The sequence below is a fragment of the Gracilinanus agilis genome, chromosome 1, assembly GCF_016433145.1.
Source record: "Gracilinanus agilis isolate LMUSP501 chromosome 1, AgileGrace, whole genome shotgun sequence".
Lineage (NCBI taxonomy): Eukaryota > Metazoa > Chordata > Mammalia > Didelphimorphia > Didelphidae > Gracilinanus > Gracilinanus agilis.
Window position 1 is genome coordinate 729648343 of NC_058130.1, and position 24116 is coordinate 729672458.

General features: G+C 48.1%; 2 protein-coding genes across 3 annotated transcripts in view; one reads left to right on the forward strand and one right to left on the reverse strand.

The window, feature by feature from the left end:
* The window catches only part of BTBD2 (BTB domain containing 2), a 161119-nt gene extending 159424 nt beyond the window's left edge, over positions 1–1695 (forward strand). Inside the window, exon 15 of the mRNA XM_044685347.1 lies at positions 446–1695. Coding sequence (XP_044541282.1) covers positions 446–607 — 162 coding nt within the window. The 3' untranslated portion in view covers positions 608–1695. The remainder of the gene's footprint in view (positions 1–445) is intronic.
* Positions 1696–14531: 12836 nt separating this feature from the next.
* The window catches only part of CSNK1G2 (casein kinase 1 gamma 2), a 103051-nt gene continuing 93466 nt past the window's right edge, over positions 14532–24116 (reverse strand). For both annotated transcript variants that reach the window (XM_044672116.1, XM_044672108.1), the window contains exons 5-12: positions 23245–23393; positions 22135–22369; positions 21114–21199; positions 20267–20351; positions 19539–19687; positions 19262–19345; positions 18118–18224; positions 14532–16407 (exon numbers count right to left, since the gene is read on the reverse strand). In XM_044672116.1, the coding sequence (XP_044528051.1) occupies positions 16353–16407; positions 18118–18224; positions 19262–19345; positions 19539–19687; positions 20267–20351; positions 21114–21199; positions 22135–22369; positions 23245–23393 (950 nt within the window). In that variant the 3' untranslated portion in view covers positions 14532–16352. The remainder of the gene's footprint in view (positions 16408–18117; positions 18225–19261; positions 19346–19538; positions 19688–20266; positions 20352–21113; positions 21200–22134; positions 22370–23244; positions 23394–24116) is intronic.

The following is a 24116-nucleotide window of genomic DNA, read 5'->3' on the forward strand; positions in this document are numbered from 1 at the left end:
TCAAGTGTTGAATCAATAACAAATGTGTGAAATAAGAAATATATCAAGTTTAGGTGAGACATGTTACTTTTCTTCATCATAATGGATAGCTCTGGAGATGGAACCTAGAAATTGGCTTGGATTCCTGATTGGCATCTTCAAGCTCTTAAATCTTGGGCCAGTCCCTTCCCTTCTGGAGCTTTCAGATGGCCCACTGACAAAATCCTTAGAGTACTTATACAGCTAGCCCGAGAGGGGCTGTGAGGAAAGGGCTTTGTAAATCAGGTTTCCGGCTAAAGGGTTATGGTAAATGCACCATGTAACATTTGACCTCGGATGGGGGTGGGGGAAGAAGACTGGTGGGGTGGAAGGGGTTAGGAATAGGTAAAATTCAGTCAACAGAGTGGAAAACCAATCTGAAGCTCTTCATTCATCTAGACTTTTCTTTCTGTGGCTTCTAATCCAGGGTCCGGATTCCCACTATGGCACCAAAGGCCTGCGTAAAGTGATCCGTGAGTCACCCACAACAGGGGCCAAGACCTGCTTCACATTCTGTTATGCAGCTGGAAACAACAATGGCACCTCGGTGGAGGATGGACAGATCCCAGAGATCATCTTCTACACATAATGGCCTGCTTGGCAGGACTGTCCTGGAGTGGCCACCCAGGGCCTTCTCCCCCTCTTCTCTGGCTGAGTCCAACCGTGCCAACGGGCGAGGCTGGCCCAACACACACCTCCATGTTTCTGCCTCGTGTTAGTGATGCCGCTGCCGCTCTCCCCACAGACTGGTTTACAGGAATCCACTATAGTCACATGGGGCTAGTGACTGCCTCCATTTTAGTGGTTATCTTATCCTCTGAGTTCATGAAAAGCATTTTTAAAAAATTGTAATGAATGTAGATGCTTTTACGTTGATTAGAAGCATGAAAAAAAATACTTTGGTTGAGGTGGGAAATTTCCTGTAATGAGACAATCCCTTAAGAGATTGAAAAAAGAAAAAAAAAAAAAAAAGAGGGTCATATTGACCCCTGCCATCTCCTTCTCCCCTTCCCTCCCACATACTCCTTACACATACACAGGGGAAAGAGCATTTGCCCTATGGGTCCAGGGACACCTGACAGGGTGGAATTTGCTTCGTTGCAAAGTGACTGTCTGAAGAGAGCTGTTTTGTAAAGTCAGTCGGCTCTGGGATGCACACGGGTCATTTGTAGCCCCTTGTTAACTAGAGACAATCTGTATGTTCAATAGGCTGTATGTCTAATAGGTGGCACCAATTTAACTGACCATCTATCTGTAAGTGAGGGATAGCATGTGAAGAGGAGCAGAGGTGGGATCCCAGGGTGCCACATCCGACTTTGCTCCTGGGTCCAGATAGTGGCACCATTTTGTTAGTGTCCAGTAAGTTTGGTGGTGACCCCAGAGTGTCTTGGGGGGGAGCCAGTTGAGAGAGAAAAAGGAAGTCCTTTCAGCGGCAGGAGTTGTCAGGTGAACTAACCTGACCACCCCAGATTACCCCCTAAAACTGCCGTTGTCTGTGTCATTTATTTTTGTAGCCTGCACGTTGCAATGCATTCTTGGATTTACCTTTCTCCTATAAGGAGGAGTATGTATGGGGTTGGGGAAGGGAGAGAATTCATTCTTATTTTATGTGTGAGAGAGATTATATGTGTGTGTATGTGTGTGTGTGTGTGAGAGAGAATGAGAATGAATGTGTGTGTGCGTGCGTGCGTGTGTGTGTGTGTGTGTGTGTGTGTGTGGTTTTCCCTGGTGCCCAGCACCTGTGTGGATTCCTAGATGCCCAGAGCCTAGATCAGGAAACAACCCAGCCCAGAGGGCTCCTTGACAGATGGCCCTGGGCTTAGGAAACCTTTCAGGAACACATCACAGACTTTGTACTTGGTCATTCCCATTCCTCTTAGTCCTTCTGTAGTCAGAAGGGGAGCCTGAGCTTGTCTGGGCCAGTCTCTCCCCGGCTTTAATGAAGCTAATTTCTCTGTAGCCTTTTTTGAAAGGGCTTATGCTTGGGACAGATTCTCAGTACAGAAGGGGGCAGCTTATACCCATTTGATTTTGCCTTGTTCTTACCGGAGAAGAGTGAGGATGTCCCTTTTTCCTTTTACTTTGTGCACGTGAGGGGATTGACTCTGAAACCTTATTTACAACTGGATACTCACAGAAATGTCAAATTTTCCTTGTTTGAGAATTGCATGGAGCCACTTCCCTGTCCTTTTTTTTTTGTATCTTGGTTAAAGGATGCTACTCAGATCCCCAAAGGGCAAAAAAGACCAGAGTTTATCATTCACTTGTTTTTTTCTTTAGAGCTGCTGAGGGAGCCTGTCCTGTGTCAGAAGGGAGAGAGAGACGGGCCTGTCTTGCTACCCTGTGTTGGAATGTGTGACTTAGTTTTTTTGGCTTATCTCTCTGGGCACTAAATGTGCCCTAATCTGCCTCCTGCCCTCCTCCCTCCTCCCTCACAGCAAAGAGCCAGGAAGTTGCCTTCTGCCTTGCTGTTCGAGGTCTGAGGATTTGGTATCTGAGGGCAGTTTTCTTATTGGGGTGAAATATTGATCCCCCTTTCTCTTCTACACGAATCGTAGCTCGGCCTTGCTGCCCAGGCAGTCACTAAACTGGTAGTGGGCAAAAACCATAAAACCTAATTGGTCAGAGGTAGTAAAGCTCTAAGGCCCAGGCTTAGTGTGCTGGTGATGTGTTGGTATTGGCCAATATTCATGTCATAGATCTAGTTCTTGGGTCAGGAACCCAAAATTATTTGGTGTGTCAGCTAGATTCCGCAGTGAACGACCCAAGCCCACTAGCCCCTTGCTCCAAAGGAAAACGTCTGCTAAGTAGGTTCTATTTGCTCTCTTTTGTTAGTGTTTGCCTTGGTTTTGTTTTTCACCTGGTATTGTTTCTGAATGTAGGAGTTCTCTGTATAAAGGTGCTGGAGGGACGCCATCAGGTCTCCCTACTTTCCCCTCTTCCATTTCCTCTGGTGCCCTCTTCCTTTCTCATCTTGTCCCATCCCCCTGCCCAAGAAAGCAGGATATTCCTTGGGTATTGTACTGAGCACTTGTCATGGGAAGGTGATTTGCCTGTCTGTGTGTGTCTGGGTGTGTGTGTTCATTCCAACAGTTTTTCTGTTTCAGTGATTCCTTCTGTTCTACAGAATCCCTCCTCCCAGAAGCCATGGCAAAGGTGTGATCCCTCACGCCATCCTATTGAAATGATTTTTAAAAAATAAAATAAATGTGTACACATCTTCTGAGCAATGTACATTCTTATGGCTTTCTGCAGTTTGGGCATTGTAGCTAGGATGAATGTAACCCATTGCTGAACATGCCTGTCTCCTCAAGTGGGAGAACTTCCTTGTATCATGTCCACTCTTGAATTGGAGTTGGGAATGTCTAGATTCATAAGCATTGCTATATTGATGAATGTATCTAATGATTTCTCATATTCAGTGTTCAAACACTCTGCTTTTGGCCAGCTTTGTGACTTGTAAATAGGTAATCAATAAAGACATGGGGTTGGTTGTCTTTAATGTTTCGGAGACACAGCGTTCATTGTGCTGAGGTGCCCGAGGGCATTGTGGGTCTGTGAGGAAGAAGGGGCCTCCTTGGGGAGCAGCTTCAGCGAACTCCTGGCTCGAGAAAGAACGGGGCCAAAACCCCTTCACTTCACTTTAGCGATCTCCCACCCCAGTCCTTGGAGGGTCCAGAGGGAAACCTGGAGTATGTGCTGACTTGTTTGAAATAGGCACAAAACCACCCCTGCCTTTGGATGGGATGCGGCCTCTAATCTGTAATCCGTTCAGGTGTATGTAAGCAGGAGGTTTGGTTTTTTTTAACATAGCAAAGTATCATGAAATGGTTTGTTAATTTAATTTATTTTCTCACTAGACAATTGAAGTATTTGTGGGCTGAGAGCTTGAGAAGCGCATGAGGATTGCCTGAGAATATCTCCCCCATCACTGGGTTGGCACTGATGATCTCAGCAGAGCTAAACGGCCAACCCTTCTTCATCTCAAGCCATGGTTAGTTCATTTTTAGAAGCCTCGTGTGTGTTTGGTTCTGACCCTCGTCCGGGTTCAGGAATCACTGATGTTCCTCCTGTTTTTAATGGGAATGGGGAATGCCTCCTTCTCCCCTCGCCCCCGCCTTGCCTTCCTCCCCTCCTTCCCCGAGGAGTCGCCTCCTTGTGATCGCAGCCCCTCTCAGGGCAGCCCCAAGATCACTTCCTTTCTGGATTCTCTCCCAGAATGACTGTCGTGAAGCTCTTGGTCCGCTGAAACCCTCGGCCCCTTGTGTGGCGGCCACAGCTCACCTACTCTCCTTGGGAAATTGCCCTTTTTCCGTCTAAGTATAGGCCTTCATACTTATCTGTTCGATTTGGCCCTGGATCTTTGGCTCTTGGCCAGGACCAGAAGCTGACCCATGTGAGTGCTGGACTTGCCCAAGAGTACAGGGTTGGACCCCAGATTTACTACTCTTTCCTGCACATGCCCGTCTAGTGTACTGACTGTCCCTGCTAGCTTAGTGCTTCCTCTGAACTGGGGAGCCAAGCTCAGTAGGCTCAAGGCCTAGAAGAGGCCAGTGGGTCCCCCAGGAGAAACCTTAATGACCACTTGGGGGATGGATCCTTCTGCCAGACCTAAACCCAAGGCTGCATGGCTGCCTGGTCAGCTAGGGCCGGCCTAACTTGGAAGCTGGGGACCCGGGGAGGGAATAGGACGCTGGACCTGCTGTCAGGAGGCCCGAGGTCACAGCTGATCCCAAGTACTTCCTATCGTGTGCTCCGGACAAATCATTTCTCTGCCTGCCTAAAAGGGCCTCCACTTATAAAATGACTGTGCCAAGGCCTACCTCCTAGGACTGTTCTGAGGATCGAATGAGAGCGTGTTTGTGAAGTGGTTTAGCGCAGGGCCTGGCACGGGGCAGGCGCTTCTAGCCGCCGGTTTCCTTCTCTAACTTCCAATCATTCATGCTAGATTTTGCCAGTAATCAAAAATTAAGCCTGGAGACGACAAATTTACCAACATTGTTTTTATCCAAAACCAGAATACTGACGTCTTTGCCTTTCCCATCCTTCAGTCTCTCAGACATTGTTGCAGGGGCTCAGCCATCAGCCCGGCCTGCTCTCCTCACCCGAGGATGTCCTTTTTCCAGGCATAATGACTTGACCTCAGTCCTCCTTCGAGGAGCTTCTGTAGCCTGCGTTTGGTTTCGGCTCCTTGCTGACCATTTCCACTTCCTCAGTCCAAAGATCATTCTTTTTTCTGGGTTTTTTTTTTTTGTGTTTTTTTTTAAAGCATCAAAATCCATCTGAATCGTGGCGTAGCCCCTATTGTCCCTCACTTCTTCCACCCATCCTGTGCAGCAGCCCCTGGCTTTGTTCTTGCCTTCATGATTGGCCCCATGTCAGGGCGTTCTCTTGGCCACTCCTGCCTATTGAAGCTCTGTGTGCTCGTTCTCACTTGCTTTTGCTTCCATTTTAGGTGTTTGTATTTGGAAAACACGACAGTCGGTGAATTGTCTGTGCATTCACATGGAGCTTTTAAGGCAGCCCTTATTTCTTTGTAATTGCAGTTGCAAAAATCATTTGGTTTTAACTTACAGGAAAAATAAGCATTAAAATATGGTAGCAAGGTAGCTCAGTGGAGAGTGCTGGGCCTACAGTCAGGAAAACTCAGATTCCCAAGTCCAAATCTGAACTCAGACACAAGCTGTATGACCCTGAGCAAGACACTTAACCCTGTTTGACTCAGTTTCCTCATCAGTAAAATAAACTGAATGAGGAAATATCAAAGCCCTCCGTATCTCTGCCCAAAGAAACCCTAAATGGAGTCACACAAGAGTTAGACATGACTAAAACAACTAAACAGCAACAGCAAAACAGTAAAATAGAGTTTAATGAAGAGGGGGTTGTACACCCACACTTCAGGCACTGGCTCACTCATTCACCAAATGCCGCTAGGTTAGGCACTGGGGACACAAAGGCAGAGAGTTCTTTCCCTACAAAGAGAGCTTACATTCAAGGCTTCAGCTGTTTTCTGAGATTTATTTCTCCCATGACTTGAGTGTTTGTCATAGGTTCATTCAGCAAAATCCAGCCCCTTCAGTGCAATTCTTCAGCCTGGTGGAGGCAAAAGAGTTGGGCTTAAATTCTTGTTTGGCTGCTTTCTTTAGGGATGTTACTTAGCCCTTTGTCCATCAGATGGGGCAGTTGTACTCCAAGGCCCTTTCCAGCTCCAGAACTCTGCCCTGTGAACCTGGGAATTGGAGAACTGCCCGTCCCTTTTCTATAGGTCTGGCCGCCCTTAATAGAATTTTTTTAGAAAAACCTTTACCTTCCATTTAAAAGTTGATAACTAAGTATTGATTCCAAGACAGAAGAATGGTAAAGGCTAAGCAGTGGGGGCTAAATTGACTTGCCCACGGACGGTCACATAGCTAGGAAATGTCAGCTTAAACTTGAAGCCAGGAACTCGTGTCCCCTGAGCCACCTAGCTTCCCCACCCCAATATAGAATTTTAAAATCAACATAAATCCCTCTTCTCTTTCTCCACCTCTGATGAGCAAAAGAATCATTACAAATACACACATCTATGCAGGTAATAAACACCTACACCCACACCCACACCCACACCAAACAGGTTTGCCCACCTCTAAGGTGAGCAGTATGTTTTGGTCAGTCCTCTGGAGTATGGTCAATACATTGACTAGAGCTCCCACTCTTTCAAATTTATCTATATAACATCATTGTATAAATTGTTCTGTTTCTTTTACCCTTCATCAACTCACAGAATTTTCTCTAGTTTCCTGAAGCCATCCTCTTTAGCGTTTATTATAGCTCCATAGCATTCTATCACATTAATATGCCCTAACTGATTTTTTCATTGTCTAGTTAATGGACCCCTCTCAGATTGCCATACATCCTTAAGAGTTGTTTGCTTAGGACTACTCTGCCCCTTAATATGCCTTTTAATTCCCCGTTTCTTTTTCTCCCCTTTCTCTCCTATTTCTCTGTTAAGTGTCTTGTGTGTATTCTTTCCTCACCCTCCCATTTCAGGTGAGAATGAGATTTGAATATCAGCTCCTTCCCACCCTTGCTACCCTGATTGTTTAGATAGACTGATTCTGTGAAATAATTTTTCCATGACCTTATCCACCTCTCCCCATATTCCTCTTCCTCTCTTTCCACTCTTAAGATCATTAAAACAAAACCACTCCCAGGCCTTCAGTCTGATTAGACTCTGTGTGACCACTGAGAAGGCTCGGAGGGGACACACGAATCACATTTCCCTAGATCTCGTTTAGGCAGTTTATCCTGTTGATTGTTCATTTTTTACCTTTCTCAACTCCTGTGTCTGGATTTCAGTTTCTATGCAAATCTTGGCTTTTCATCAGTAATGTTCAAAGTCTTTTATTTCATTAAGATCAATTTCCCTCTTTATGTAGAATTATAGTTTTGCTAGTTGTTATTCTTGACTATAAGCCTCCATCCTTTGCCTGTGGGGATAATCACATTCCAGGTGTTCTGCTTCTCTAAAGTGATGGCTGTTTTTTTTAATGACCACAGTTCCCAAGATTTGAATTCTTTCTGGATGCTTGCAGTAGTTTTTCTTTTGATTAGAGATTCTGGATTTTGGCTATGTTAGGAGTTTATTTTCTTCCTTCTTTCTTTGCTTCCTTTCCTCCCAGTAGATTGCTTATCTCCCCTTTTGCTCTCTGGATCAAAGGTATGGGTAGTTTTAAGATTTCTTGAATTATATTTAGGCTTTTGTTTTGGTCATGGCTTTGAGGTACTCCATTGATTCTTAAATTTTTTATTCTCAATATGTTTTCTAGATTATTTATTTTTGCTATGATAACTTATGTATTTTTAAAAAGTCTTGACTTCATTTTAAAATGTATCTCTAAAGAGTAATTGGCTTCTATTTAGTCCAATTTATTGTTTGGGCAAGGTTTTGTATCTCTTGTGCCAAGACCCCAATTCCCTTACATATTCCCATCCGGATTCTATTTGGTGCATTTTTTATAGATTTTTGCAGTTTTTTAGTGGAATTCTGCTGTACTAATTTGTGCTACTGCTATCTTGAATTCTCCCTCCTATAGAATTCTGGTCATAAGATCCCACTTATTGCTACTCTGAATTCTCACCCTCCCAAATTCTAGAGTACATGTCAGACTATGTCTGGATTTTTACAAAAAATTATAGGCTAGAATATTAACTCCCCATTCCCTCTTGCCCAGGTTTCTGTCATTTCTACTGAAGCATCCATTTCTTTTTTGTTGATCAGAATTAAATTCCCTTGTTATTTCCTTAACCTTTTTGAAGGTTTACATTTTATCACTAAGGCAAACCAAAACTGTGTTCAGTTATATTGCTCTTTCTCCAGCTGTCAGATGTCAAGACAACCAAATTTCCTATCCCTACCACACCACAGGTCTGTAGTGCTCCCCAGTCTCTATTTTTGTGACACACTCTCTCTGGATAGGGTCTTCATTTACTCGTGGTGCTACTCTGCCTTTTTGGGTTGGTTGGGCTCTTTTTAAGAGTCACTTGCCATCATAGACAACACGTTGGCCTTAAAATCAAAAACACTTGGGGTTCAAGTCTTACATCTCTGGCTAGCACTTATTGGTGATGTGACCATCTAATGAGCGTTCTCTGCAAAATGAGGATGCTGAAAGACCCCTGTGAGAAAAGTCTGAGGAGAGTTTGTAGACATAAAAGCCTAGAAGTGCGCTGACTTTGGAGCCCCACAGCCTAAACCTCAACTGTTTTCAGAACTTTTCCCTTCTGGAGTCATGTTCTGGTTGTGAGTCCTGTCCAGCAAGGGTTGGGGATAACCTTCTGTGGGGTCCTTTGTTCACCCCTTTCATCCCCATTTTTACTGATGGTTTTCGTCTTGGCCGTTACCTTCCGTAGACTCTGGGATCTGTTGTGGTGGCTCCACTCTGGCAGCTGCCTCAGTGTCCATCGTGTATGTAATCGGGGACCCCCCCCCAATCCGTCATGGTCTGGGAATCCAGATTCCCTTTTCAAACGAGGGTCGACCCTCCGCATCTCCTGTTCACCGCCGGGGTGCCCTGTTGTCCTCGCTGTACTGCCCGGTAAACACCTCCACGTGCCAGGCGAGCCAGCAGCCATGGACAAGCTCACTGTAATCCTGAGGGAATCCCCAAAGGAAGGAGATCAGGTAGCCGAGGGGAAACCACCAGGAAGAAGTTGTGAAGGTGGGATTTAGTTTTATTTTTTCAAAAACCCATCTTTGTTTTTTACCTTTACCCTACGGGTTCCAAGACAGAGAGCGCAGCAAGGGCTGGGCAGTTGGGGTGCAGTGACTGGCCCAGGGTCATACTTAAGAAGTGTCCGAGGCCAGGTTTGATCCCAGGACCTCCTGTCTCTAGGCGTGACTCTCCATCCACTGAGCCACCTGGCTGTCCCCACAGTAGCATCGTTAACTGAAGACTGAGGAAAGCCGGTGGGCCGAGGAGGGGAGAGGGCGGCCGTTCCAGGCGTGGAGTGTCTTGTGTCAGGAATGTGGCGGAGGCTGGCATCGAAGGGGCAGCTTGTGGAGAGCTTGAAACGCCAAACCAGGTTTTACATTTGATCCCAGATCATGAGGGGGAGCCCTTGAGTACAAGAGGGAGGCCAGAGCGAGGCCAGAGCCGATGGCCTGACGAGGAGGACAAGTCCTTGGAGGCACCCGTGGCAGCACTAAGGAGGCTCCGAAGGCCTGAAAGAGACAGCAGAAGAGCGAGGGAGGAAGGACGAGGGATGGTCCGAACGAGAAGCGCCTTAAGGATGGAAAGACGAAGAGGAGAAAGAAGGCAGCGGCCCGAGAAGCCGGGGTGGCTGGACAGACGGGCTGGCTCAGGGGGGTGGCAGGAGGAGGAGGAGGAGACCTAAAAAGACCTGGAGAATGTGCTGGGATGAGGGAGCGTGTGATTAGGGAGGTGTGAAAGGAGAGTCGTGCCGCCGTGGGGAACCAGCTGAGACAGTCATTCCCCCCATCTTCATGTAGCAACACTAAAAGAGGAGCAAATGCTGGACTGGTGGCGGCTGTAAGCCACGGCTGAAGCCTGGCATTAAGAGGTCGAGATGGGGAAGGAGGCGTAGAGCCAGGATGGCGAAGGTCCATGGACCGAATCCCATTCCAAACAACTTCAATTTCTCAGGCTAAGACCAAAGGTGGCCGGGGGGCCTGTGGGGCCCCAGAGTGCCAGAACATTACAGGGTCCCTTTGCTGGCTCTGGGGAAGTCCCATGGTGAGGAGGAGCCTCAGCACCCACCAGGGGAGCGGGAGACCTTGGCCATAGTTCCAGGACAGGAGAGTTCTTGTGGCTCTTGGACCTCTGCCCCAAGAACTTGAAGCTTGAGATAGTGCCAACGTCACCCATGGGAACAGGCCCGCCTATCGCAGTTTTTTTTTAAATGTTAAAAATGCTGGACAATGAGCAAACAAAAATTATTTTGATGACAGGCAAGACCAAAACACAGACTCAAAAAAAAAGCAACAAAATCAAGACTGTCATGTCCAAAACCTTGAAGAAAAATATGAATTGGTTTCAAGACCAAAAAAATTTACTAGAGTTCAAAAGATTTTAAATCAAATATAAGAGATAGATGAAAAATTGGGAAATGTAAGCAATAACAGAGAATAATGGAAAAAAAGAAAATACCAAAGAAAATGCCTTAAAAAAAAAAAATCTACCAAAGAGAACCTTAAAAAGCAGAATTGACCAAATGGAAGAGACATATATAAGGGTATGTTAAGAGGCTCAGGGGATTGAGAGCCAACACTAACGGGAGGAGGTCCTGGGTTCAAGTGTGGCTTAGCTGTATGACCTTGGGCTAGTCACTTAATCCCCACCAGTCTTCTCCCTTGATCCCAATACATAGCATTGATTCTAAGTTGAAAGACAAAAGTAATTAAAAAAACACAAATTTAATGAAGAGAAGAAATGACCACATGAAAAAGATGTACAAAAACTGAAGAAAAGAATTCCTTAAAAAGTAGATTTGGGCAAGTAGAAGCTGATGACTCCTTGAGACATGAAGAAACAATAAAACAAAGTCAAAAGAATGATAAAATAGAAGATAACTGATCTGGGAAATAAATCCAGGGGAAATTGAATAATTATTGGACTCCCTGAAAGCCACGATCAAAAAAATTTAGCTACCATCTTTCAAGAAATCATCAAGGAAAACTGCTCTGATATTCCAGAGGATAAAATAGAAACAGAAAAAGTTGAACAAGAGCCATGGGGTGGCTTTGAGCCCTTTACCACTCTTCTTTCCTTGGAATTGATACTTGGTATTGAATCTAATTTTAAAAACTCTCAGGAAAAACATAGCCAAATTCCAGAACTCCCAGGTTAAGGAGAAAAGGTTGTAAGCAGCCAAAAAAGAAACAATTCAGATACCATGGAGCTGCTCTCAGGATAACAAGACAGCGGAATCTATATTAAAAATATGGGACAGCATGGAATATCCAGAGGGCAAAGAAACTAGGACTGTAAGCAAGAATCACTTGTCCATCAAAACAGTATATAATCCTTCAGGGGAAAAAGTGAGCATTTAATGAAAGACGGGACTTTCAGGTACTTCTGATGAAAGACCAAAGCTGAATAGAAATTTGACAAGTATAAAACTCAAGAGAAACACAAAAAGGTAAACAGGAAAAAGCCAAGATAAGATTTTCAATAAGGTTAAACTACCCAAGAGCATTATCATTGAAGCATTTAAACAGTCTACACAGACAGATGATGGCAAGGGTGTGATTTGATATATGGGATATATTGTATACATATATATATATATATATATGCCCATTTTTTATATATATAAATGACGGGATGTATCTTTAAAAAATGGGCATTGGGAAAAGGGGGGGAGAGAGAAAATAGGGTAAATTACATAAAAGGGCTTTTACAAATGGAGGAGATGGGGGAGGTGGGGAGGGACCTGCTTGAACCTTACTTTCATTGAAATTGGCCAGAGGGAAGAACATACACACTCAATTGGGTATCGGGAATCTATCTTATTCTACAAGAAAGTAGTTAGTACTCTACAAGGCGATAAGAGAAGCAGGAAGTGGGGCAATAGTAGAAGAAAGGGCAGACTGGGGTAGGCAGTGGTCAGAAGCAAAACACTGTCTGCAAGTAGCACAAATGAGGGCAAATTGAGATGGAGGGCAATACATGGTAACCGTAATGGTGAAAAAAACTTTTTAAGTCTAATAAAGGCTTCATTTCTTAAATGCCTAGAGAAGTGAGTCATTCCCTAATTGATAAATGATGAAAGGATATAAAAAGGTGGTTCTCAGTAATTAAAATGACCATTAATTAGAGACTTTAGACAACTCGGAGGTGCCACCTCACATCTATCAGATTGGTATTATGACAGAAAAGGAAATTTTAAGTTGGAGGATGGGACAATTGAGATACTGTTGGGAGTTGGGAATTGATTGCACCAATGTGGAGAGCAATTTGCACCTATTCCTGAAGGGCTGTTAAGTCTGTGTCCCAAAGAGATAAGAAAGTGAAGGCGGAGTAAGTTTTGCTATGTTTTGAAATGGAATACTATCGTGTATCAGAAATGACAAGCAGGAAGAAAAAACTGGACAAGAGAAGTCTGAGACAAACTGATACAAAATGAAGTAAGCAGAAGCAGGAGAACGTTGTTCACAGTAACAGTAATTATTGTGCACTGAATGACGGAACAACTTTGTTATTCTTCACAATACAATAAGATGATGCCAAAGAGCTCATGACAAAAATGCCATCTGCTTCCAGAGAAATGAACCGAGGGGAGTCGGGATCCAGACCAAAGCATATGATGTCACTTTATTCTTTTTTGATTTGAGGTTTCTTCCACTAAATGATTACTGTTGAAAAGTGTTTCTTCATCATTTGCAAATGTAAAAATTGGTATCCAGTTTCCATCTCACTGAGGGGGATTGGGAGGAAAGAAGGGAGAGAATGAGACTCAAAATTAAAAACCCCAAATGTTAAAAATTGTCATTTCATGGAGCTAGGGAAGAACTATTATCTCCCTCCCCCCAAAAGAAGATGGGGAGTCGGTGTAGTAAATGTGGGGATGTGGCCAAGAAAGAATCGAGGTGAAGAGATTGGAGGTCACAATGAAGGCAGCAGGGCTCGGATGGTTCAGTCAGAGGAAAGACAGAACGATAAAAAGGCTATCAGAAAAGAAGTCAGTTTATGAACACGGAAACGGAATGCTTTGGGGTGATGGCAAGATCCGGACATGACTGTGTCTCGATGCGTTTGAGTAAAGAAGTGGGTTTGGGGAAGAGGCCCGGCATCAGGGCGCTGCAGACCCCGAGTGTGAGGGGGAGGCCCGCAGAGAAGAGCTCCTGGTGGCAGATGGAGTGGGGACGAGGCAACGACTCCCAGCCCTGATGGGGAGGCACGGCGAGAGCCCTCAGAAACGGGGAGGAGGAGTTTGTTCTAGATCCTCGTCCATGGCCAAAGTCTGTTTCATGCCGGCCTCGCCAAGCACAAGCCCAACGGCTCTTGCTAGGTGGTCAGATGCCCTGGAGCCCATGAAAAGGGAGTCCACGTCCCCCCACGTTGGGGCTCGGCGGTCCTTCCGCACACTTTCACTCTCCCATCTTGTGACAGACTATTTCTGAAGCCTCCCTCCATTCTGTGACAAAGGGCAGCCTGCCATTGCCACGGCTTGCGGGGGTGCCTTCCTCTACAGGCCTCTGCCCAAGGGCGGCCTCTAAAGCTGTGCTCCTGGCCTAGGCCTGATGGTGGATCCTGGCTCCGAGTTCAGACCCTGCCCACGCCTCTCCCAGGCCCCTTCCTTCACCTGGATGGCTACGTGGCTGAAGGAACCCGATGGTGGGCTGAGAAACGCCATCCAATAAGCCATCAGGTACGGAGGAGAGAGGCGAAGCCCCGGCCTGTGCTTTCACGTTACCAAGTGGCGAGAGCTTTGATGGTCTTGGAGTGCTGTTGGCAGGCTGAGCTCAGCTGCTGGTGAAATGAGAACATTTTTATCCGGAGGATTATTTCGGAGACCGTGAAAGGCTTTCATAAAAAGGTGCCATTTGCAAAAATAGCTCTCTTTCGCCTGGAAATAGGCAGACACGGGCCCCCTGACTGAAGGGGGCGAGATCGGGGCCTTCCCTCTACACAGGCGGGATGGAGGGACCCAGTAACTGATACCAGAGCCGTGCCAGTCCTGTCGGGGCTCTAATTCTTATTTGTTCTGTCTGCGCTAGGAGAAATGGGGAGATCGAAGTCCAGGCGTCTAAAATACACCCAAGAATCCCCACCCCGGCCCTCTCCCCCTCTTCCCAGGCTAAGGGAGGCTTGTCCTGACTGGAGAGTCCCAGGGCAGAGTCTGGAACCAGGCATCATCGATGGCACGGTGCAAAGAGCACAAGCTTCCTAGCGTGGCTCTCCGAGGCCCTGCCCTCCCGCCTCCCATTCCAAGAGCTCTCCCGAGTTGGATCCGATGTGCCCCCGGCGCCCCCAGTGATGCCCGAGCAAGGAAAGGCCTGGGCCTCGTACTCTTTTTCATTTTTGTTTATTTTTTTTAAAAAAGCCCCTAAATTCTATGGCTTCCAGGAAGCATCAGAGAAATGTAAATGCCATTTCTGTACACTTTGTAAAGCAGTAACTAAACTCACAATGGACGCTTGCTCGCCTGCCGTGGAGCTGCACAGGTACGATCGATCTTGACGTTGGGACTCGGGTCTGTGACAGGGATGCGTCTTCTAGCCTCAAGCTGCTGCTTTCAGCCAAGCCAGACACATGGACCAAAAGAAGTGATACTTGACAGGCAGAGATTCATGGACAGACTGGGCCGATGCTCCCTTGGACCGTTTCCTTTGGGGAGGAGGAGGTGAAAGGGCGCTTGGGTTGGGGTCTGTTTGCCGTGGCCACCAGTGACCGGTGCACCCCTCTCCCCTGCCACACATACTCATCCTCGGACCCCCTTTCGAGGGGTGCCGGGGTCTTAAGGCGTTTTGTCGTCCTTGGCGCTGGCTGGGGAGAAAGGGAAAGGCCCAGTACGCATCATCAGCTCTTAGAGAGCAACCTTGGGGGATGGGGTGGTCAAAGGAGCCGCTGTCCCCAGGACACTGGCAGGGGCTGGGGGAGAGGAAGAGGACGGCTGACCTGGAATCACTGGACAGCCTTTAGTAACTAGGAAGATGGATGGCAAGGTGGGGTGGGAGAGTCAGGGTTTGGGACAGCATTAAGGGCAAGGGTGTCTCGGGCCCTAGGCCTCGTCCCAGGGCCACTAAAGAGGGCCAGAGTACCCATTGGAGACCCCTCTTGGCTGCTCGCCTGGCCGCTCCACCATTTTGGGGTACAGCTGGCTGAGCTCGCCTTTCCCCAAGGGGGGAGTGTGTGAGAGAGGGGACCTTGGCTACTGCAGGCAGCCCTATCCCTGGGGTCCCCATCTACCCTTCCAGGGGGGACCCAAATTCCCCAGGGCTTTGGTGCAGCATTTTTGGCTCCAATTTGGAGAGTGGGGAGAAAGGAAGTTGGGGATGGGGGGGAAAAAGAGAATTTTCAGAGTAGTTTGAGGCCTTGGGATGGCATCTTACTTTCCCAGCTGTGGGGACTGGTCTCCCCCTTCCCTTTGGTTTGAGGCTGCCAGCTGCCCCATGGGGGGGGGGAGCGCTATCAATTTCCACCCCCCCATCTCCCTCCTCACTTTCTGGCCCCCCATCACTGGATGGTCAAAGTGCACAGGGAACAAGGCTTAGCCCAGCCCCCACAAAAGACATAAAGGGGGCAGGGGAATCCCCAACAACAAAGAAGCTTCCTCTCCTCCCCATACCATGATGAAACGGCCTTTTTGAAAGGGAAAAAAAAAAAGGCTGGATTTTATAACACTAAGTGGTGAAGGTCAAACTGAGGAGGAAGATCTGAGGGCCTCCCAGGCTTCACCTTAGACCTAAGTGCGCACATGGAGATGGAAGGTCTGCGTGGGGGGGCTGATCCCTGATGCACGCGAGTCTCAAAATGACAGGTGAGGGGGAAGGGCGGGAGGGGAAGTGCTTGCTCTGTGGGCTTCGGTGCCTTCCTCGGTGTGTGGTTTTTAAATAGTTAACGCTCTCAAGGTGGACTGGACGAGACACGGATGTAGGAATTTCTGCCAAAGTCTTGCTTGGAGTAGGTGACTCCTGGGCCTAGGGGGGAGGGGGCTGGGGCTAGTGGTCCCCCTTCCTCTCCCTGGGCTCTCTGTTCCCGGCCTCTCTCCTGGCGGCCCCTTGCCCGGCTGCAGGAGGCAGGGCCACGGGCAGGGGCCACCTGCGATCTCTGGGGCCAGAAAGGGTGGAGACGACAGAGCTCCAGTCGGTCCGCCTGGGCCCCAGAGGCTCACTTGTGCCGCTGTGTGGATTTCCTCTTCCTCCTCTTGAAGAAACAGCAGCACCTGAAGGGCAGAGGAGCCGAGTGGAGGGCGCCGCCTGGCTGCTCCCTAGGAGCATCCCTGCCACCCACCCAGCCACTGAGGAGGGATGCCCGAGCCCTGGTCCGGACCCTCGGGAGAAGTAAAGCACCCTCCTAACCCCACTGCTTCTTGCACACCCCCTATAGCCCTGGCCCAGGGGCTCCTGAGATTCTCTTTTGCTCCCCAAGAAAAAAGAATCCTGGGGCTCTCCCTTCCCCCAGCTTCCCCAGCCCCTGGGCTTTTCGCTGTGAGCTCCTACACCAGCCCCCCATTGCGCCACCTTCCAGATTTCTTGAGCAGAGCCCCCCCCCCACCTGTCCTGTGTCCCAACATGCCCTGATCCTACGTTAGCCGCCCCTCCTGCCAGGGTTGGCCCCTCTCGGCTGCCTCCATTCCTGCTTGTCTGTCTTCTCTACCTTTGGCAATAAACGGGGTTAAAGCCTCCCCCCCTCCACTTTGACTAAGGACATTCTTGACCCCTCCCCATTTCCTCATGACCTTCCATCTTCTCCAAACTCTCCTCTCTCAAGAGTTTTCTTGGCTCTGGCCTCCTGCTTCCCTCCTACCTATCTGATCCATCACCTATACCATGTGCCCTCTCTATCCTGGGCCCTTTTTCTTTTTCCTCTATACTCCCCCAGTCGGGAGATTTCACATTGGACCTGTTTGCCTCAGTTACCCCATCTGTAAAATTTGGATCCCAATAGCCCCTGGCTCTCAGCGTTGCTATGAGGTTCATCTGAATTGAGCTCTGAAGACGTCCTGTCCTGAACATGCAGTCCCGCCTTACCGCCCGCCTAGAAAGCATTTCAAACTGCCCGTCCCTCCCAACTCCACGCCACTTCTACGGCCTCCCGGATTCATAACCTCGGCATCCTCATCTCCTTCTCTCTACACCTCCCCAGAAGCGTCCACCTTTATGCCTCACATCTGTGGCACCCTCCTAACTTGCCTCCTGGGGCCTTGTCTCTCGCAAGAGACGGTCCTCACAGCAGAACCATCGTCGGGCTCCAAGTGGGCTTTCTACCTACCCTCCCCGTCCTGTGCAGACAAATGAGCCTTCTCTCCTTCACCCCTGCCTACTCCTGGGGGGGCCTGTCCCTCGTGCCCCCTGGCCCCCCTGGGCCTTCAGTTTTCTGCTCTGGGCTGATCTGACCCTGAGCTATTTGAAATAGCCCAGTTTGGCCATGCTGCTCCCCGATTCCATACACTCCAGTGACTCTTCCATCTCATCTCCAGGACGGAATATTTTCTAAAAGCCTCTCTTTGGCATTCGGTACCCTTTATAACCTAGTCCTCTTCTACCTCTTCAGCTTCTTACACATTGCCACCCATCCCCAACCCCCCTCCACATTCTCTGTGATTATGGAACACACTTCAACCCCACCCCCAGCTTCCTTTAAGTCTCAGTTAAGATCTTCCTCCTGCAAGAATCCTTTTGTAATCCCCCTAGAAGCTCCTGCTTTCACTCGGGATGCATTAGGCTGGGGGCTCCACGAGGGCAGGGCCCTTCTGTGTATCCCTGAGGTTCGGTAGAGGCTTCATAAATGCCCCCCCCCAACAGAAAGTAAACTCCTTGTGGGCAGAGACTACCTCATTCTTGTTAGATGTTATCTCTGACCCCACTGGCATAGTGCTCCGAGGCACATGCCTGGACCCTGAGGGAGGATGGAATCTGGCCCAGCCTCTTACTTTGTCTCGTCAGCCACCTCTACTTCGGCAGGGGCTGTGATGGGGGCGTTGGAATGGCCAGCCGTGGGGTCATCAGTGTTGAGTTCACCGTTGGTGGAGCTCATCACCTGGAGAAAGCAGAGAGGAGGGTGGAGAGTATGAGTGCTAACAGCCCTGGGAGCAGCACCTACTCTAGCTCCTCGGGGAGCTCCAGGTTGTTCCCTGCATCCTGGATGTCACTGTGGGAAGCCCCTGATGTTACACTAAGGAGCTCAGTTCCCAACTTAGCGTGGGCCAAGGCACAAAGAGCTAAAATTCCTTATATAGTCTCACAGTTTGTAAGCATTTGAATGCCAAGTAGGCAGTAAGAGAGAATAAAGGCCATGGCGGATGCTGGGCACTTCCACTTTCTCTTCCAGCTCAAAGCCTTGAGTCATCTGTGACCCTCTTCTCCCACAAGAAGTCACGAGATCTGGGCAGTTCTCGAGCTACTGCAACTACTGGCTCACTTCTCCGCACTACCAGAAGCCCAATGCAGGTCATCATCATCATCCCCTCTCAACTGGCCTATTGTCACACCCTCCAATTTAGCTGCTCTCCCACTCCTTTCCTCTTCAGGCCTCTTTTTTCACACCAATGCCAAAATCCCTTCCTCTTTGACCATTTCACTCTACCACTGTACTTCTTGGTACTTCTTACTGCTACTAGGAAAAATAAAATGCTAAGTCCTAAGACTCCTCCAAATCTGGCTTCAACTGACCTTTCCTGTGACTCCACAGCCCACCTCTTCATACCCAGGACCTTCAAATGAGCTGGGTCTTCTATCTCCCATCAAAGGGGATTCCTGTAGACTGTGGCCTCCATGCTCACTTTCCCTGACAGATCAGGATGAAGTTCTCCATCCATTCATTTTCCTTCCACAGATCTTAGGCATTTTCCTTTGCCCCATCACACTAGAGCCTACTTTTTTGAGTTTGTGTATAGACAGACCTTCAGGGCAGGGATTTCGTCATCTCTTATTTTTTATGTCCCCAGCATCTACTAGCACAGTGCCCTGTATAAAGTGAGTGCTTAATAAATGCTCATTTAATTGACTCTTACAGAAGGGCTCTGAGGGCCTCCATGGAGAGGCGTGCAATGTCAGTCCCCCTAAATACACCCTTACCTGGTGTTTGGGGAAGACCTGGGACTTGTCCCGGTTGAGTGGCTGGGTACTGATTTCACTGTGGACGGTGCCAATTGGTGTTGGCTGGAAGGCAGAACAGAGGAAGGTCGGGGATGTGAGTCAGATGTCTGGGATCCCCATCTCTACCATGACAAGGCAGGAGGGCAGATGGGTGCTCTCCAAGTAAAATAGTCCCTCGGGGGCAGTTCCCTTAGCCACTCAGGTCAAAAGTAAAGATGAAAATGGAGCAGGTCTCTGGGCAGGGAAAGTATCATACCAGGGATTTTCCAGCCCAGTCGTATTCATAATCAAACACGAATCCATTGCGGTCAAACAGGTCTGTGAAGAGTTTCCGCAGATAGTCATAGTCGGGCTTCTCAAAGAAATCCAGCCGTCGCACATAGCGCAGGTAAGTGGCCATTTCCTCTGTAGAGACATGAGGGGGAGGATAGGAGTGCTATGTGAGCAGCCTGCCCTTTTCATTAAACTATCCTACTCTGGATGGCTCTGATTGAGTCTGGGCTGACTTTTGACCTGATCAAATCAGGGCCTTGTGGATCTCTTGGCCACCTTAGGGACTTGTAAGCATCACCCACTCAAGGTCTAAGTACTCATCCAAAGAGATTTTGCAACTGAGCTAGCTGCCCAAGTCATCAGGATCTTTCTTGAAGGTAATGTCACATCTGACTTGAAGTCTCAGCCAGGACAATCTGGAGATTTAACCTTGTGCTTCTCAAAAAGAAGCACAAACAAGGGGTGGATTTGAAACATATATACTTCAGATGAAAGAGAATCTGTAACACGTGATGGAGCAAGCTGGGATCTCCCTGCCACTTTTGTTCAGGAAGATGGGGAGAATCTGTGGCCCAGGAGATCTACAGGTTCCCCACAAACTCAGGGCAGTCTCTTCTGGACAGACAGCATGACATACCATTGCAGGAGGAAAGTGGCCCTTTGGCTTGAAGCCCATGAGCTCATGTGGCTGAAGGGAGGAGGGGTACTTACCAGGGAAGTTTTCACAAAGGACTTCAATTGGTGTTGCTCTCTTAGTGTCTCCGATCTTCTGATACCTTTCTTTCAGGGTGTCTGCCTGGAGGAGAAAACCAATTAGGCCAAACCTTAGTACCACTGTCCAGGTCTAGTCCTATGGTGAGGTTATGTCCACAGAGCAAAAGCTAATGGATTCTTCCATCCCAAGACTGCTTAGACTTGGGTGCCGCCAATTTCTCATTCAGAATGAGTTTCTAAGGCTGAGAAGAAGCTGATACAGCAATCCTTTCTAAGGCAAGGCAGCCTCTTCAGTTGGTACCTACTACACTGTCAGATGCACTTAATATGGTGAAAAATGGTCTCTTGCCCATAAGGGCCCTTTTTCAGGCACATAAGTGTCCCCGTGGCTGCTACTCCTGTCAATGAAGGAAAAAATGCACTTGAGCTGGGACACCAGAGGCCCTCTGCTCTTGACTTCTCAAGCTAAAGGCTGGATTAACAGGCCTACCAGGCTTTGGGCTAAACTAGGAAATCAGACTGTGATCTACTTGTGTAAAGGGCTGAATGCAAGGCACTTGATTCTTTTGGCTTTTCCCCCTGGGGTAAATAAATAGAAAAGCACTCCTTTCTGACTTTCAGGTCTTATGTGGCAATAATACAGATGAGGTCTACAGATGAAGTCCTGACATAAGAGAAGCTGGGTTTCCCCAAGTGCCCCGAGCACACACAACAGAAATTATTTAATTCAAATGATGCAAAAGTGAACCAAGGCACGTGTACACATGTGCTGAGGCAAGCTACTGTTCAGACCAAAATGTGAAGAATTCACTATCTGGTTCTGAGATTTTCTGTCACTATTTACCTTGAGACCTTGCCAGGGGAGGCTCCCACGAAGAAAGTACATGAACATGTGGCCTAGTGCTTCTAGGTCATCCCGCCGACTCTGCTCTGAAGGAGGAGCACAAGTCAGTTAATCCCCGCCTCCTGATGCCTCTGGGGATACCCTGGGACAGAGGCCTTTCTCTTTCCTTACACCTCCTACTGCCTCCATAATCTGCCTGTTAGTAATGCTGCCTGGTCATCTGCACTGGTGAGCTCAGGGGGCAAAGGCACCACCAAGACTTCTCTAAACTGTACTGCACTGGCACTGAATGAACTCTTGTTGCTGCATGCTGAAGGAGTGAAGGGCCTTGAGACCAGCTCCTGCTGTGGCTAGAGACACTTGGGGCTGCTGGGTCCCAAAAGGAGAACCACCACACCCTGAACATGGCCACTCTCTCTTGCAGGAAACCCTTGAAAGCTGATGTCCTTATTCCTCCTTGATGATGGAACTAACCCCAATCCTTTGTCCTTACCTATAGGGGATGAACCCACTGAGAGCGCACTTCCCTGGGCTGTGGATGTGGGAAGCTCTCTACCACAGGGTTGGTGGTGCCTTCAAGGAAATCAAGTCTAATATGGTTCCCTCTAATTAAAACTCCCATTAATTCTGTTCCTTTGAACACCACGCATCTGCTATTTTATTTTTCATGGGCTTTACCAAAAGGCAAGCATTCCTGGTCTGACCCCCTTGTCTTAAGTGTGCTCTCCAGTAGGGGCAGGTCTTCTTCCTTCGGGACTGGAATATGCTCATTTGGGCTATCCTCAGGTTTACTTCCACACCACCCAAAGCCTTCCCTGCCCACCCTCAGTCCACTCCTCTTCCCCTTCTCTGCAGTGCTAGGTTCTCTCCCACTTCATGGGCTCTGTGAGAGAAGTCACCAGCCCGCCAGCCAGAGGAACCCTTGACCAACCCTGGCTCTCTGACATTGCTCTTTGGTGTTATAGGATTCTGCCCGAGTCTCTCCCCCTCCCTTGACCCCAGGGATGGGCTGGGATGTTACCTTTCCCCAAGTGCGTGTTGATGCTCATATAGCGTGCTGTGCCTGTCAGGCTCTTGTGCTCGCGGTAGGGGATGTGCTTTTTGGTCTCGGGATCAATATATTCCTTGGCCAGGCCAAAGTCAATGATGTGAATGGTGTGTTGACGCTTAGTCCCTGGCCGGCCCACCAAGAAGTTCTCTGGCTTCACATCCCGGTATATCAGGCTTTTGGTGTGGACATATTCCATCCGTGTGATCTAGGGGATTGTGGATTGTGTAGGAGCCAGACCTGCTCACTGTCCAGCCTCCACACATTCTCTGGGTTCTTGCCTGCCCTGCCTACTGTTCCCCCACCCTGTTCTCCTCCTTCTCGACCCTCTCTGCTGTATACCCTCTGTCAAGTCTCTAGTCCAAGAACCCAGGAAGCCCAAGACAGGCCCTGCTTCAATACTCCTCCAACCAGAGGAAGATGGCAAAGACATCAAACAATTCATAGAACTGGACAAGGGATACCTGTGGCCAGACTAGCCCAAAGGGGCCTCTTGGACTGGCCTACTACTTGAGTAGTATTTGTTGGTATTTGTTGAATGACCAATAGGGATGGGAGAGAGTGAGAACTATATTCTAATTTGTCCTCCAGAAGTAAATTCATGTATGGAATCTCTACAATGGGTAGCTGAGGAGAATAAAAGTTCTTGAGGGTGATCTCTAACATTAAGAACAATAGCCAAGAAGACAATCCTGCTCTTCTCCAACCCCCGGAGAACCATCAGAAAAATAAAATGACTTGGAGAGAAATGGTGCCAGAGGCAAGGACCAGGAGGTCTTGGAGTCCCTGGGTTTGGGGCAGAAAGTCAAAGTGCCTCAAATATATCTTCAGGGTCTTTTCAACTTCTCTCTGAGCAACCCGCGCTGGCTTTTGCCTTTCTCTGAGCTCTGTGTTTTCATTTCGTGTCCCATCTTCCTCACCTCTATCATTTCTCCAATTTTCTGCACTACCTCAGGCTTCCAGAGGCAGATACAAGTCCCTCATCTTTTCCACTCTGCAGAGAGACCTTTCTCCCCCCCTTCTCCTCAGGTCCAGGCTACAGGCCACCCCCATCACCCTGGGGTGCTCCCACTGGGCCCTCACCAGTTGGATAGCAATCATCAGCACAGTTTTCAGGGTGAATGTCCGGTCACACAAGTCAAATAGATCTTCCAGACTGGGTCCCAGCAACTCCAGCACCATGGCATTGTATTTCCCACAAGGGCCAAAGTAGTAAACCTGAGGAATCCCTTCTATAAGAGACAAGAGAGTGGGGCAGAATTGGTTTTGATGCTGAGTAGCAGAGACACGAACACAGACCTCACAGGGGAAGTAGAACCTTGGATCTGGGCTCTGTAACTGAGGGCTACTTGGATGACCTTGAGCAAGTCACTTCCCTTCAAAAAGGAAAAAGTTGAAATTACTGTGATCTATAATGGTCCTTTCAGCTCTAGATCCTATTTCCATTGTGGGAGCTAGGTGATATCTCCCAGGTCCCTTTCACCTTGTTGGGTTTCATCTATAAAATGAGAAAATAAGACTTCTGTGAAGTCTTCAGATATATGAGGATCAGTATGTCATCACCCCATGTACCTGTTCCTTCCAATGGCATAAATTCCATTCCTCTTACCACCTTAATACTACTCTGATCATATTCCTCATAAAAGATGGTTTTGTGTCCCTATAAGTCACAAAATAGGAATAGTCCAGAAGGCAGGGGATTTGGGAAAGAAATGACTTGCCCAAGGTATAAGTCAGTAGTAGAGCTAGGATTAAAATCCAGGCCTCCGGCTCTCAGTCTGGGGCTCTTTCTACTGATCTTGGAAACTATTTGGGGCAAACAGCAATCTGGCTTTATTAATTGCATTTCTTCCTAGTAGGTTCCTAGGGTGTTTTGGGGGCAGTGACCAGAATTCATCCCAAGCCATAAAAGACACCATTCTTTATCTTACAGGAGAAAGTCTTCTCCAACTAAC